Genomic DNA, 17,470 nt, shown 5'->3' with positions numbered 1-17,470 from the left:
TCAAGAATAGAAAGGCTAAATTGGACTTTGCTAAAGAACATCTAAAAAAAGCCAGCACAGTTCTGGAAAAACATTCTTTCGACAGATGAAACCAAGGTCAACCCCAACCAAAATAATAACAAGTAAAAAGTATGGAGAAGGCATGGAACAGCTCATTACCCAAAGCATACCACATAATCTGTAAAACATGGTGAAGGCAGTATGATAACTTGGGTATGCATGGCTGCCCACAGTGGCACAGTGATGATGTGACACAGGACAGAAGTAGCCAAATTAATTCTATATAATAATAATAAGAGCATGCTGAAGAGGCTGCCCTGCAGTGTTAGGAAGTCTTGCCCAAGGACTTTTTACCCAATAGGTACTGAGCCTAACCAGGAATCAAACCCTGCCCTTAACCAGTATACTATCCGGCCATAATTCTGAGGTGTTCAGAGACATACTGTCTGCTCAAATCCAACTTAATGCAGTCACACTGATTGGGCGGCGTTTCATGATACAGATGGACAATGACTTAAAACATACAGCCAAAGCAACCCAGAAGTTTATTAAAGCAAAGAAGTGGAAACATTGTGAATGGCCAAGTCAGCAACCTGATCTTACCCAATTGAGTATGCATTTCACTTGTCGAATATTAAACTTTGGACATTAAGGCCCACAAACAAAGAGCAACTGAAAGCCATTGCAATTAAGGCCTTGCAGAGCATTAAAAAGGAGGAATCCCAGCATCTGGTGATGTCCATGCGTTCAAGACTTCAGGCTGTCATTGCCAGCAAAGGGTTTTCAACCAAATATTAGAAATTAACGTTTCATTTTCGGTTATTAAATTTTTCCAGTTACTTTTGAGCCCTGACACATTCACATTTTTATGCAATCGTTTTGTTCCCCGCACTGAATTAAATCTGAAAGTTTGCAGTTCCACTGCATCTGAGTTGTTTCATTTACCATTCATCGTGGTAACATACAGAACCAAAATAAGAAAAAGTTGTTCAAATATTTATGGACATGACTGTAAAAAACTCCTTGGAGTCTCACATTCTTATTTTCACTTTATGGGGTATTTTCACTTTATGAATTGTGCACAGCAGCCATATCAGTGTGACATTATATCTAGTTAATTCAGCTTACAACAAGGAAAAATAACATCTGCTATCACGGGTGTTTGAGCAGCAAGATAAAAGTGGTTTGGGAATATAAAACGTGAACACAGGCAAGTTTTAACTAGGCTTCGTACTATATGTACCCATGTGTATTATTTGACCTCAGTTCAGGGACTAAAGGGATTCTTAAAGGGGTTCTTTCACGAAAAAAAAGTAGGCAGTTAAAAAATGTGACAGATGACAGGCTTTGGGCCAGTCCATCTTTTTAAGGGGGATTCTCAGGGCTTTCTTTGTTTTCAACAGCATTTCCTGAACAACAGTTGCAAAATCTAACTGACATAATAGTGTGCAAGTGATTAGGGAGGCCGGCTGGTATCTTGCTATTTTGGCAGTTAAACTGCTGTTCAGGAAATGCTGTTGAAAACAAAGAAAGCCCTGAGAATCCCCCTTAAAAAGATGGACTGGCTCAAAACCTGTCACCTGTCACATTTTTTAACTGCCTACTTTTTTTCGCGAAAGAACCCCTTTAAGTGACATGTGACATGATGAGATAGACATTTGTATGTGCAGTGCCAAGCACACAAATAAATATGCTGTGTTGCGTTTCTTTTTTTTTTTCTGCCTCAAAGAGATAATATTCAACTATGGAACTGACAGTTTTTCTCCAGTGGGGACCCAGTCAGTGGGACCATAGCCTCCTTCACTGATAAGGAATGACAGCTTTCCTGGCAGAGAACTGAGCTTCTGAGAGTAGGGGATAGATAAAAAGTTCAATAGCTCACATATTTTAGCACTCAGAAATAAGGGACAGACTGCTTCATTGAACTGAGACAAAGTAATAAATCTATGTTGTTACATTTTTAGACATAACATAAAACTGTTGGATATCTAATGCTCGGAATACACCATAATCTTTTTCAGCAGATTGATGGTTCAGTAGATAATTTCCAACATGTCCGATCTTATTTTCTCATAGAAGTGAATGGAAATTGAGAAGAAAATCGATCGAAAATAAGATCGGACAGCATAAAAGTCTTTTTTTTAGGAGTAGAAGAACAGATACAATTATTTATCTCATCTGTTTATTTTCACTTAAGTATCACTTTAAGCCTTTACAAACAATTCACTGCGTAGCATAAGAGAGTCCTTATGTGCAAAAAATTACAACCTAACACAAGTGTCTCACATGCCATGGTTTACACCTGAAAGCTTTTACATACAGAGCATATGAATAGCATGCAGCTAGTCCAGTCAGAGCACCTGATCTGCATGCTTGTTCAGGGGCTGTGGCTAAAAGTATTAGAGACACAGGATCAGCAGGAGAGTCAGGCAACTGGTATTATTTTAAAATGAAAAATCCAAATCCTCCTCAGTTAAGGTTCCCTTTAAGATTTCTCACCAGTATGAGACATTTTATGTAATTAACTAGAAAAGGGAGAAAAAAGCACTCTTACAGAATGGCAATGATCATCACAACTATGAATAAAGTTGCAAAAGATATACATTTTATTATTTATCAAAAACATGAACATACATTAAAAATAGGTTAAAAAGTTCCCAAAATACTGATTATAATCAGAAACACAGCAAAAATTGCCCTTATTGTATACAAATGTTAAATCCAATATGGATGATTATATAATATCAATGGTATGCCAAAAAGTGCCACAAAAGTGCTGTATGTGAAATACGAGTTGTGTATATTACACGCCAATAACTCCTTAATACACCATGCCTGGATAACTATTATTGTTATCCAGGCATGGTGTATTAAGGAGTTATTGGCGTGTAATATACACAACTCGTATTTCACATACAGCACTTTTGTGGCACTTTTTGGCATACTATTGATATTATATAATCATCCATATTGGTTTTAACATTTGTATACAATAAGGGCAATTTTTGCAGGATTTCTGATTATAATGAGTATTTAAGGAACTTTTTTAACCTATTTTTAATGTATGTTCGTGTTTTTGATAAATAATAAAATTTATATTTTTTGCAACTTTATTCATAGTTGTGATGATCATTGCCACTCTATGAGGTTGCTTTTTCCTCACTTTTCTAGTTATCTACTTACATTTGCCCTAGAGTGAGATTGTATTATTTTTGCTCGGTTTGTAGGTGGTGAGACCTTTTATGTGTGACAAGATATGTTTTTCGTACAAAACATTTCCCTCACTCAGTACATAAATAGGGCTTCTCACCAGTGTGAGATTTCTCATATACAAGATTTGATTTCCTGAGATCTCTGTATAAAGCATTTCCCACACTTAGAACATGAATAAGGTTTCTCAACAGTGCGAGATCTCTTATATAAGACTAGCTCTGATTTCTGCACAAAACATTTCCCACACTCAGCACATGAATGGGGTTTTCTTACGAGTGTGAGATCTCTCATGTGCAACAAGACACGATTTCTGTATAAAGCATTTCCCACACTTAGAACATGAAAAGGGTTTCTCACCAGTGTGAGATCTCTTATGTAAGACAAGATGTGATGTCTGTCCAAAACATTTCCCACACTCACCACACAAATATGGCTTCTCACCACTGTGACATCTCTCATGCTTGACTAGGTCTGATTTTTGTACAAAACATTTACCACATTCAGGACATGAATAGGGCTTCTCACCAGTGTGAAATCTTGTATGTGTGACAAGACCTGATATTCGTGCAAAACATTTGCCACACTCAGGACATGAATAGGGCTTCTCACCAGTGTGAATTCTCTCATGCTTGACTAGGTCTGATTTTTGTGCAAAACAGTGCCCACATTCAGCACATGAATAGGGCTTGTGACCACTGTGAGATCTCTCGTGCTTGACTAGATCTGATTTTTGGACAAAACATTTCCCACACTCAGCACATGAATAGGGCTTCTCGCCAGTATGAGATTTCTTATGTATGATAAGATTTGATTTCCTGCCAAAACATTTCCCACACTCAGCACAGGAAAAGGGCTTCTCACCAGTGTGAAATCTCTCATGCGTGACAAGGTCTGATTTTTGTACAAAACATTTCCCACACCCAGCACATGAATAAGGTTTCTCACCAGTGTGAAACCTCTGATGTTTGACAAGGGTTGACCTACATCCAAAATTTTTCCCACACATGGAACAGGAATACGATCCTCCACCAGTAGTAGAGCTCAGCTGGGTATAAGGCCCCTCGGGGTTATACCGGCGAGGGGAGTCTGGGGGAATATTTGGGGTAACCAGAATTTCTGACAGAGCCTCTTGTCCAATGACATCATCATCATCCATTGTAGAGTATGTGGATACAGAGAGATGAAACACCGAGAGGTTCTTGATGCCAGGACTCTGTGCTGCAAATAGAGAAACATCATCACTTCCTGTTAAAGAATTCTGAGAGGAGGAACAATTATTAGTTAGGGATGGTCAGCGAGCTGCTGATAATTCCAAGTCGATGCAAAGTTTATACATACTGGAAATGTACCAAGTGCAAAAGCTGCATAGCTTTGCATATAACTAGCATACAACTTGCACCATCTCAGAGTTATTGGCAGGTCACAGGCATTCACTAATTCTCAGCCTAAAGTGCAGAATATTGTGATATATATATATATATATATATATATATATATACACACACACACACACACACACACACACAGAGGGGCTGCAGCACACAACAGGAAAACAGTGACGGGGCTCTTGGTTACCCTTTAATGCACTTAAAGCGGAATATAACCCAGAATTTCTTCTTTGCTCTAAAAGATCATTTACAGCATACAATATACTAACACAATGTTGTTGTTTTTTTTTAGTAAAACAGCATTCAAAGGGTTACATCACAGGGCTGACTCTTTCTTCTGCAGGGAGAACCCGCAGCCAAACTGCTTATAAGCTTATCTTGTGTACACATTCTTTACTTGATACATTTATGTAAACATTCTCTGGCTGTGCAGGACTTCAGCTGATGAGTGCTGCAGTGAAAAACAAATCAGAAATAACTGCTGGCAGCTTTTAAAACAGAATGACAACAGTTATAAATAAAATGCACCAGCAGCTTTCAAAGTAAATTAACTAAACTTTGGGAAGTTATAATATCTAAATGAATATTAATACTTGTGCACAAAAGCAAATTTGATAATTGTGTAGGTTATAAAAAGTAGGAAAACACATTTTTGTTGAAAATTTTGTCAGAGTTTTAAACCGCTTTAGGCTCACCAACTGCGACAAAGTGTCCCCAATCAGGTGAGTCCTACTCTATCATACAAAATGCCAGATTGGGGACGCTTTGGCGCAGTTGGTGAGCTTAAGTGTGTTAAATTGTAACCAAGAGCCCCTGTCACTGTTTTCCTGTTGTGTGCTGCAGCCCCTCTGTATTTAAATATTTCTTATGGAGTCTGGGGACCTCCAGTGCTGCATGCATGCTGTGCATAGAATTGCATAAAATTTGGTTTGTGCTGCTCATCCCTTGGTATTTATATATACCCGTATATACTCGCAAGCAAGCCGACCCACATGTAAGCCGACCCCCCAACTTTTACCTGGAAAACCAGGAAAAAAATGATTGACCCTCATATAAGCCGGGGGTAGGAAATGCTGGCCGTGTGATCCCCCCCAGTGTGTCCCAGTATAGCTAGTATAGTGCCCAGTATAGTGACCAGTATAGCTAGTAAAGTGCCCAGTATGGGTAGGTAGTCCCCCAGTATAGCTAGTAAAGTGCCCAGTATGGGTAGGTAGTCCCCCAGTATAGCTAGTATAGTGTCCCAGTATAGCTAGTATAGTGTCCCAGTATAGCTAGTATAGTGCCCAGCATGGGTAGGTAGCGACCCAGTATAGCTAGTATAGTGCCCAGTATAGCTAGTAAAGTGCCCAGTATGGGTAGGTAGTCCCCCAGTATAGCTAGTAAAGTGCCCAGTATAGCTAGTATAGTGTCCCAGTATAGCTAGTATAGTGTCCAGTATGGCTAGTATAGTGCCCAGTATGGCTAGTATAGTGCCCAGTATAGCTAGCATAGTGCCTCAGTATAGCTTTAGCATAGTGCCCAGTATAGCTAGCATAGTGCCCAATATAGCTAGCATAGTGCCCAGTATAGCTAGCATAGTGTCCCAGTATAGCTAGCATTGTGCCCAGTATAGTCCCAGTATGAGTAGGTGGGTGGGTAGGTAGGTAGTGCCCCTCCGCGCGTCCGCCGCTGCTATTACCTTAGGCGGCGCCACTTCCTCTATCCCCGTCCTGCTCCGGTAACTAATTCACAGCAGCACGCCCCACCGGCGGCTGCTGTGATGACGGAGGAAACCATAGAGAGCGGCTTCCTGTAGCGGCGATGTGTATCGCAGTTACTATGGGAACCGCTCTCTATGGTTTCCTCCATCATCACAGCAGCCGCTGAGGGGCGCGCTGCTGTGAGTCAGTTACCGGAGCAGGACGGGGATAGAGGAAGCGGCGCCGCCTATGGTAATAGCAGCGGCAGCCGCGGGGGGAGCGGGCAGGAGCACTACCTACCCACCCACCTACCCATGCTGGCACATCACTCGCAAGCAAGCCGACCCCCCAACTTTTGGGGGGTGAAAAATTCAGCGTTCTCTCTCTCTCTCTCTCTCTCTCTCTCTCTCTCTCTCTCTCTCTCTCTCTCTCTCTCTCTCTCTCTCTCTCTCTCTCTCTCTCTATATATATATATATATAAAATCACATATATATATATATATATATATATATATATATATATATATATATGTATCCAGAAGATATCATCGTTTAAACTGTAGAAGTCCCCCCTTATCACAACCTGTTACCACTGCAGCTACAGAGGGTTGCAAAAGTATTCAGCCCCCTGGAAGTTTTCCACATTTTGTCATATTACTGCCACAAACATGAATCAATTTTATTGGAATTCCACATGAAAGACCAACACAAAGTGGTGTACACACAAGAAGTGGAACGAAAATCATACATGATTCCAAACATTTTTTTTACAAATAAATAACTGCAAAGTGGGGTGTGCGTAATTATTCAGCCCCCTGAGTCAATACTTTGCATAATTATTCTGCCCCCTTTGATCTGACTGCAGTCAGTTGCCTATAGACATTGCCTGATGAGTGCTAATGACTAAATAGAGTGCACCTGTGTGTAATCTAATGTCAGTACAAATACAGCTGCTCTGTGACAGCCTCAGAGGTTGTCTAAGAGACTATTGGGAGCAACAAGACCATGAAGTCCAAAGAACACACAAGACAGGTCAGGGATCAAGCTATTGAGAAATTTAAAGCAGGCTTAGGCTGCAAAAAGATTTCCAAAGCCTTGAACATCCCACGGAGCACTGTTCAAGCGATCATTCAGAAATGGAAGGAGTATGGCACAACTGTAAACCTACCAAGACAAGGCCATCCACCAAAACTCACAGGCCGAACAAGGAGAGCGCTGATCAGAAATGCAGTCAAGAGGCCCATGGTGACTCTGGACGAGCTGCAGAGATCTACAGCTCAGGTGGGAGACTCTGTCCATAGGACAACTATTAGTCATGCACTGTACAAAGTTGGCCTTTATGGAAGAGTTGCAAGAAGAAAGGCATTGTTAACAGAAAAGCATAAGAAGTCCCGTTTGCAGTTTGCCACAAGCCATGTGGGGGACACAGCAACCATGTGGAAGAAGGTGCTCTGGTCAGATGAGACCAAAATGGAACTTTTTGGCCAAAATGCAAAACGCTACGTGTGGCGGAAAACTAACACTGCACATCACTCTGAACACACCATCCCCACTGTCAAATATGGTGGTGGCAGCATCATGCTCGGGGGGTGCTTCTCTTCAGCAGGGACAGGGAAGCTGGTCAGAGTTGATGGGAAGATGGATGGAGCCAAATACAGGGCAAACTTGGAAGAAAACCTCTTGGAGACTGCAAAAGACTTGAGACTGGGGCGGAGGTTCACCTTCCAGCAGGGCAATGACCCTAAACATAAAGCCAGGGCAACAATGGAATGGTTTAAAACAAAACATATCCATGTGTTAGAATGGCCCAGTCAAAGTCCAGTTCTAAATCCAATCGTGAATCTGTGGCAAGATCTGAAAACTGCTGTTCACAAACGCTGTCCATCTAATCTGACTGAGCTGGAGCTGTTTTGCAAAGAAGAATGGGCAAGGATTTCAGTCTCTAGATGTGCAAAGCTGGTAGAGACATACCCTAAAAGACTGGCAGCTGTAATTGCAGCAAAAGGTGGTTCTACAAAGTATTGACTCAGGGGCTGAATAATTACGCACACCCCACTTTGCAGTTATTTATTTGTAAAAAATGTTTGGAATCATGTATGGTTTTCGTTCCACTTCTCACCTGTACACCACTTTGTATTGGTCTTTCACGTGGAATTCCAATAAAATTGATTCATGTTTGTGGCAGTAATGTGACAAAATGTGGAAAACTTCAAAGGGGCCGAATACTTTTGCAACCCACTGTATGTGCACATGCTACTTGACAATGTTACCTAAAGTTATAGCATCCCTGTCTGGGACCAATCAGTGTACATTAATGTACAGTGACTATAATCAGCTTATTGCAGGCTGGTAACAAAGTAAAACTATCAAATAAAGTTATTTGGTACAAATATCATTAATTCATGTAAAATCAATTTAAACTACATGGTGTCATTTCTGAAAAAAGCACATGATGTTGGCTTGATGTCTGATTAGCTGTATATGGCTCAGTCCACTTTTAAAAATTTAAACCCCAGTCACCCAGTGAGGGCTCATTTACACTAGAGGCGTTTTTAGCCTTTTTTCACATGCAGGAGATTTTTTAAATCCCCCCAAACGCTTGTGCAATGATTGTCTATGAGAAGGTTCATATTTGCGCGGCTCGTGCGCTGTGCGTTCAGCAAAGCGGTGCGTGGACCATTTTTGAGGCGATTCCACCTCAATGGAAGGTATAGGAAAAATGCAAAAACGCTCACAAAATCGCTTTGTGCAGCGATTGCGCTTGCGTTTTTAAGAATAAATACATTGCATTTATTCTTTTAAGGATCAAAGAGTTCACTTCCTGACTTGCATGAGAGTGAAAAAACGCAATCGCTCTGCAAAAGCGCTTATTAAAGTGCTTTACAAAAGACGTAGAGCCCACCCGAGCACCGGAGAAGGGAAAAAAAAACTGGTCAAAAAAATTCAACCGCGAATGGAACGCAATGTGAACGAGCTCTGACTGACTGTACCAAGTACAGGGTCTGTGGCTTTAAAACTGTGAGAATAGAAGTCAATAGGGAAAATTTGATTGGTTGTTTGTGGCTCCACCCACTTTTTCAGTCCCCAAAAATGTAAGTGTGGCAGTGATTCAAAAAGTTTCCCTGTCAAAGGTGAAAAAGGGTCTTCAGTGGTCGCTTATCGCTTATTAACCACTTGAGGACCCAGCCTTTACCCCCCCCCCCCCCCTTAAGGACCAGCGCTGTTTTTTATGATCTGTGCTGGGTGGGCTCTGCAGCCCCCAGCACAGATCAGTTTGCAGGCAGAGCGATCAGATCGCCCCCCTTTTTTCCCCCCTATGGGGATGATGTGCAGGGGGGGGGGTCTGATCTCTCCTGCCTGCCTCGGTGTTGCGGGGGGGGCACCTCAAAGCCACCCTCCGCGGCGAAATTCCCCTCCTCCCTCTCCTCCCTGTCCCCCCTGGTGATCTGGGCTGCACAGGACGCTATCCGTCCTGTGCAGCCAGTGACAGGCTGTACTCTGTCACATGGCGGCGATCCCCGGCCGCTGATTGGCCAGGGATCGCCGATCTGCCTGTAGCATTAGGCAGTATTAGGGGTATACTCTCTCTGGGTTATTATGTTCCTTCTCTAGGCCTGCCTACATTCTCTGATACTCCTGTCCACTACCCATCAGGCTCACCCCCTCCTTTAGCACCTTCAAACAAGCCCTTATCAATTTTTTATTATACTGTAACCAGTCTTTGTACAATAATGCTCAGTGACTATTAACAACTTATTAGAGACTGGTAACACTAAGCCATTCCCTATTGTGACCAGTCTGTGTACAGTGATAATTATCAGCTAATTACAGGCCAGTAACACTAACTCACTACTACTGTGACCAATCTGTGTACAGTAATATACAGTATAGTGACCATTGTCAGCTTATTACAGGCCAGTAACACTAACACTAACTAAGCTTAATAGGTTGATACCACCATGTGTCATGTGTCTGTACAGTATAATAGCAAAATTCCTAGATAATTAAAGTTGTTACTGGTACATAGTGTGATCATAACTCAATACATCCTTTAGATTGTATGCTCGCAAGGGCAGGGCTCTCTCCCCCTTTTATGTCTTGGAAATCATTATACATTTTATTTATCATGTTACTTTTATCACTGTCATTACCAATTCTGTATTTTGTCACTTATTATGTATCTTGTATATTGGTGTACACTACTGTCTGTATTATTATGTACCCCATGTTTATTTCTTACTTTGTATAGCGCCACGGAATATGTTGGCACTTTATAAATCAATAATAATAATACAGGCATACTGTACAACCACACTACACACATCATTTAGAAAAAAAAGACAAAAGAACATTACACACATCACTCCTATTACATGCCCTCCTCACTTATTAGCTTCATGGGATCCATATTGTGCCCAGCAAGGACTATCTGTTAGTCAGATGAATTATTCTTTTGAATATCTAATGTTTATCACTCACCAGTGTTCATCCCTGTAATAATGTCTGCTTCTTTAGATGCTCTCATGTCTCCCTCCTCCAAAGACTGCTGATCGCTCCTCAAATATGTCTCTTCTTCTTCCTCTTCATTTGTCCTCATGTTACCCTGCTCCATAGACTGCTCATTACTCCTCATATACTCCTCTTCTTCCTCTACTTTAATTGTACTCATCATGTCTTTCTCTTCTGTAGACTGCTGATCACCTGTCACATACGTCTCTTCTTCTTCCTCTTTAATTGTCCTCATCATGTCACCCTCCTCCACAGACTGATGATCTTTCCTCACATACATCCTCATCATGTCACCCGCCTCTGCAAACTGCTGATCATCCCTCAAATATGTCTCTTCATCTTCCTCTTTAGTTGTCCCCATCATGTCCCCCTTCTCCATAGGCCGCTGATCTCTCCTCACATTTGTCTCTTCTTCTTCCTCTTTAACCACAAGATTTACATGTGTCAGTTCTTCATCCTAAAATGATATATAATTTACATTGTGAATACAGATTATTATTGATTTATAAAAGCGTCAACATATTCAGTGGTGCTGTACCGTTTAAGAAACAAACATGGGGCACATAATAATACAGACAATGGTATACGCAAAATATACACACACTGGTGCACAAAAGAGAATTGATAGACATAGTAATTACAGTGACACATGTAACAGGTGGAACAAAATGTATAGCAAATTTAAAGACAGAAAGGGTTAGAGAGCTTTGCACTTGTGAGCTTATAATCCAAGGCCTTGTACACACCATGCAATTTCCCAGGGAAACAAGAGATGGGGCAATATACAATAAGTATACCTATAGGAAGTGTATTTTAGGTTATATGTTGTAAGGAGCACAACTTGGCCAGAGGTTGAAGGGGAATGGCAATAGTTGGAGCATACAGTATGCTTGACCAAAAAAACTTTGGCCACCACCAGCCACCCTCAAAAAGGCTGAATCCAGCCTACTGCCTATTCATGCCCCCCTTCCACAGATAGCTGCATGTAGGAGCGTGACGGGGGGGGGGGGGGGGCAGAGGAGGCACAGAGAGGGACACTGGAGGCACAGAGGACAAAGATGCCACAGTGTTCTGACTTAAGAATGGATTAAGGTTAAGAAGAACAAACCTACAGCCCCTATTCCGTTCATTAACTGGGGACTACCTGAACTTGAATGCGAGTAGGACAGAAGAAGGTCCTGTGCAGAGCGGAGATTGCAGTTGGGTTGGTATATGGAAACTAGTGAGGAGATGTACGACTGAGAGAGATTCGGGAGAGCTTTGTAGGTTTAAGTTAAGTTTTTTAAGGAAGTGGGTTTTCTGGTAAATTGGAAGCCAATGAAGAGCTTGATAGAGTTAAGCAGCCGAGTTCAGTACAGATTGGAGGGGTCTCAGCCTGTTAATTGGTAGTGCATAAAGTAGTACATTACATAGTGCATAAAGTAGTACATTACAATAGTCCAGACAACATAATAGACAACATAATATAAGAGCATGCACTAACATTTTAGTAGTGTCCTGGGTGAGAAAAGGTATTTTTTGTGTGCTTCGTATATAGTAGAAATACTGAAAGGCTTTATTAAAATACTCTTTTTTTTTCTGGGTATTAGCTTGCATCATTGGTCATTACTTTTACTATATCTTTATTTAGAACATAGTTCATTTGACCTTATTTAGCTAATATTTACTCATATCATCCACCTTTCAGTCATTGCAACATTTGCACCTCACCTAACCTCCTTTTGCCATCTATCTCCACTGCCAGGTCCATCTGTCATCTGTTCCTCCATCAAACTCTCTCTAGGCACACCTCACCTAACCTAACCTTCTCTTGTCATCCATCTCCACCTCCAGGCCTGTCTGCCATCTGTGCCTCTATCACTGTCTCTCTATTCACACCTCACCTAACCTTCTCTTGCCATCGATCTACACCACCAGGCCCGTTCCCCATCTGTGCTTCCACCACTCTCTCTCTATTCACAACTCACCTAACTCTCTTTTGCCATCTTTCGCCACCTCCAGGCCCATCCCCCATCACCACCCTCTCTCTATTCACACTGTAATATTTGGTGTAGTTGCTACTAGTAACCAACGGCACCAGTGATCAGATGACCACACCTAGGGCTTGATTCACTGATAGCGCAGCGTAACAGTGTGAGTTAGCTACTGTTATTCGCGCTAGTGTCACTTGACAGGCAGCCTATTGGTCCAATCACAGTGCAGAGATCACGTCCTTTAATGTGACTGGACCAGAAGGTGCTCAGGGCGGGAGGAGTGGAGCGGATGTTAAGTTACTAGTGTTCACTATGCCGCAATACAGCAGCAAAGCATACGCTGAGTGCCCGCTCCCCTGACTGAGCCCAATTACGCACGCTATGCTGTCACTAGTGCGTGTAGCATGCAGGGAGCCCTCGTTAAGGCACACTGATTCACTAGCGTGCATAACAGTAGCTAACTAGTGCTGTTACGCTGCGCTATCGTTAATGAATCAAGCCCTTAGTCTATCAACTTTGACATTTCACAGCTGTAGCAGATCGATGTAGACCATGGACGCTTTTCAAGCCGGTTAATTGGTTTCAATCAGAAATACAAAGGACTTGATTCACTAAGCTTAGCACTGCGTAACAGCGTGAGTTAGCTGCTGTTACACGCGCTAGTGAATCAGAGGGCCTTAATTTAGTGTCCCTGCATGCTACGCGCGCTATTGGCATTGTAGCATGTGTAATGGGGGAGCGGGCACTCTGCGCACGCTATGATGCTGAATTGCAGCTTAGCGACCGATAGTAATTAACATCAGCTCCACTCCTCCTGCCATGAGCCTCAGCGGGTCCAGTAGGCTAGGTTCCATCAGAAAGTACACTAAGTTCCATGAGAAGTAAGCTGAACTAGGCTACAGTGCAAGAAAGGAAAGCACAGTAAAAGAGCTATTATATCCTACATCGCAACAAGGCTCCCACAGTGTGATGTCAGTACCTAGGTGCTGATGTCACACTGTGGGAGGGGTTTCACCACAATATCAGCCATACATATGTCCCTGATGATCTATTAGAGAAAAGGTAAAGATTTCTCATTGGAAAAGGGTTATCAGCTACTGATAGGGATGAAGTTCAATCATTGGTTACAGTTTCTCTTTAAGTAAGTGAAGTACCCATAAAAAAAACTAGGGCTCCCTCTTATATACCAAAAAAACCTCCTTTTACCAAGGGTTACTTAGTCACTTCCCACAGTGGCAGCCCAGGATATTCCCAACAGCCCCACTAGTTCCATGGCAACTACACCGCTTTTTCAAGGAGGGAAGTGCCCACAGGTTTCGATTGTACATACAGTTGTATGCCATTTTTGTACTCAGTGATTTTGATAACAGCACTTGCACTTTTCTGTACATGGATTCACTATTATACTATGTACTAGTAAAAAGGCCCGCCTGTAAAAAAAAAAACGGGCGCTAGACCGCGGCCACTAAACCCCGGCAACGCGTGTACTGACACGTCCCGCTCACCCGTCCTCTGTTGCTGTCCAAAGTATATGCACACAGGGAGATGTTGCTTGCTTGGCAGTTTAAAAAAGCTGTTATTTCCCACAATGCAATGAGGTTCTCAGACAGCAAACTGTCATGTCTGGAAGGAGGGACACACAGACAGGGACAGGACACAGAGACACAGGGGTTTTATTATAGAGGAGGATACACGATTATCCTGAACCTGGGTACACCTGTGTGGGGGCTCAATCCTGGACCCTCCACGGTATAATTATTTCTGGTCAATTTTATTACTATATTATGATAATTGTTATTCATTTTATTGGTGACAGCTGTGACAGCATTTAGGGGCGTTTTTGATATGTTTTAATTTGGATATATATTATACGTGTGTGATATACTTGTGACATGTATGGATTATATATAGTGAGATTACTGTTCACATCCCATCTGATCCCTGCTGTTGAGCTCTGGGGTTACTCTTGAGCTACCTTGGGGTTATTATAGTTCAAAATAACATGATATGTTTCATTGCAGTTCCCCCTTTATCTTGTTCTAACCAGATGTATCTCGTTTTTGCACAGTAAGTTTTCATATTTCATGGAGTCTGAGCCCATACTGTCCATTGTCTGTGCATGAGGTGTCAACGCTTAGCTGTGTTGTATTGCACAGAAGCGGATATCACAGGTTTGTACTGTGATCACGGACCTAAGACAGCGACCATGTATGCGCTTATGTGTGTTATGGTTTAGGGAGTATAACTGGGTTGGAGAAACACCTGGACTCTGGCACTTTTCTGCTTAGCCCAACAGATGTGTTGGATTGTGTCGCCAGGTGTTTCCCCTATGGAGGATTGACGGAGTCCCCTCTTCCTTGGGTGATGTAACAACTGTTGAGAATGTTGATGCTTACTCATAATTACTAACCCTTAAACTATGATTCTGCAAATACCTTCTTAAAGATACATTTACATTTATAACAGAATTATAGAGCAATAAAGACTTTTATTGTTTGAATTATTCAGTTTTGGCTATATTTCTTTTTCACCTACTATAAGTAGTGTGCACTTTGTAGCAGGGTTTAAAACTCCTATGTTTTGGGGCAAAACAACCTGCAATTTTCATATTAAACACCACAATAGCATCAACCCCCAAAGCTCGTTGCCTAGGGGTAACTCTGGACTCTGAGCTCTCCTTTAAACCACATATTAACACTTTAACTACCTCCTGCTACTTCCATCTCAAAAACATTTCCAGAATCCGTCCCTTCCTTTCCCAAGAAGCAACTAAAATGCTTGTGCATGCCCTAATCATCTCCCGTCTTGACTACTGCAACACCCTACTCTGTGGTCTACCAAAAAGCAGACTGGCACCTCTCCAATCCCTACTAAACTCTGCGGCCCGTCTCATCCACCTCTCTTCTAGATCCTCTGAGGCAGCCCCTCTCTGCCAATCCCTCCATTGGCTACCAGTTTCCCAAAGGATCCAGTTTAAACTTCTCACACTTGCATACAAAGCTCTACGCAAGCTAGCGCCTCCATACATTTTCTCTTTAATCTCCAGATACCTCCCCGCCCGGACCCTCCGTTCCTCACAGGAGACCCTTTTGTCCTCCAGCCTAGTCACCTCCTCTCACTCTCGCATCCAAGACTTCTCACGGGCTGTCCCTCTCCTTTGGAACTCCCTCCCTCAGCCGGTTCGTCATGCCACGAGTCTGGAAACCTTCAAACGTACTCTGAAAACATACTTGTTCAGACAAGCCTATAATTTGCTATAGGCAGCACTGAAGGCACACTGGCTCACCCACTAATCCTTGTGTTTCCTTCCCTTTTGTTTCCTCCCCACTACCCTCTAGATTGTAAGCCCGCAAGGGCAGGGACCTCCTCCTAGTGTTTTCTCATACTGATGTTATTTTAACATATGTACATGTACCAACTACATATCAACTATGTATGTATCTATATTTATTCTATTCAATGTCATGACTGTACAGTGTCTTGTATTTCTTATGTATATTTGTTCCCCATTGTTTGTTTGTATTATGTACAGTGCTACGGAAGATGCTGGCGCTATATAAATATAAAATAATAATAATAATAATTATATCTTTGACAATAGCAATAAGCGGTGCTATTTTCTATGGGGCAAGCTTTTTCTTTTCTTTTTTTTTTTTTGCATAGGGAATGAAATGAAGTATAAAGCTTCAGTGTTCTTCCCAGGCTCTTTTAGCTGGGTTCTCTACTTCACGAATTTTGGTGAGCACCCAGTTGTCAGCAGCTTGCCTCATCATCTTCCTCCTATACTGTAAGCAGAGTGCCACCGGCCATGCATTCCACCCCTGTGGATGGTTTGCATATGCAGCAGTGATGCATCGTGGGGCACCTCATATGCTCAATCTAACCTGAATAATCGCAAATACCCGCTGTTTCAAGAAATCAACAATCTGTTTTACATAGCATTTTTAGTAAGAGTGCTTTATGATCCTTTTTAGCCCCCTTACACACTCCTAGGAGTTCTGGTTCAACGTAATCTTGCTGGGCAATGCTTTTACACTACCAAATGTTTATGCCCTTATTAAAAATCAGGCTAAATTTTTGGCCTATCAGTGCAGTGACTGCGCCATTTAGACTTGTTCATTTCAATGTTTGGCATCTGATGTCACAAGGCCATCCCTCCGAGCAGGCGTGTGACAGTCTTCCTCTCCCTCCACGTCACTCCCTATGCCAGCCACTCATATTGGAGAATCCTAGACTAATCAGCGGTGGTTGAGGAAGGGGGTCGGTAACCTGTTGCCAACGACACCTTGGCAATCTCCACTCCCCCTATAGCCTGCCTAGAAAACTGCTGTCTTATCCACAGTGAATCCGGGCAGAGGCACTGGTTAGTGGGGATAAAACTCTGCTGCACACCTAAGGCAAGACATGCTGGGGGCCAAAGTTCACGCTTATAAAGAAGGTAAAGAGCACAAGGGAAAGGGGAAGAATGTGTACATAGAAAAGACATGCAGGATAGCATTATCTTGGTGACAAGCCCATACATGCACTGATCAAATATAGAACTATAATAAATAGAACTAAATATCTACAACTAAAATAAATAGATGCCCCGGAGATTCAGTAGTGCTCCAGGAAGCTCCACAGATCATTTTTGTCCTTAAAGGAAAACTGTAGCGAGAGGTATGTGGAGGCTGCCTGTAACGGTACTGTGTAGCGACTCGAATGTCCG

At 42.2% G+C, this 17,470-nt stretch overlaps 1 protein-coding gene across 1 annotated transcript in view; it reads right to left on the bottom strand.

Moving 5' to 3' along the window:
• Positions 1 to 17,470, bottom strand: part of LOC137536809 (uncharacterized) — a 245,257-nt gene that overhangs the window by 137,506 nt on the left and 90,281 nt on the right. The window contains 3 exon segments of the mRNA XM_068259008.1: positions 3,333 to 3,480; positions 3,482 to 4,431; positions 10,760 to 11,246. Of these exon segments, the coding sequence (XP_068115109.1) occupies positions 3,333 to 3,480; positions 3,482 to 4,431; positions 10,760 to 11,246 (1,585 nt within the window).

The sequence above is a fragment of the Hyperolius riggenbachi genome, chromosome 10, assembly GCF_040937935.1.
Source record: "Hyperolius riggenbachi isolate aHypRig1 chromosome 10, aHypRig1.pri, whole genome shotgun sequence".
Taxonomy (NCBI): Eukaryota; Metazoa; Chordata; class Amphibia; order Anura; family Hyperoliidae; genus Hyperolius; species Hyperolius riggenbachi.
Note: the sequence above shows the minus strand (reverse complement) of the source record. Positions and strands in the feature narration are given on the sequence as shown.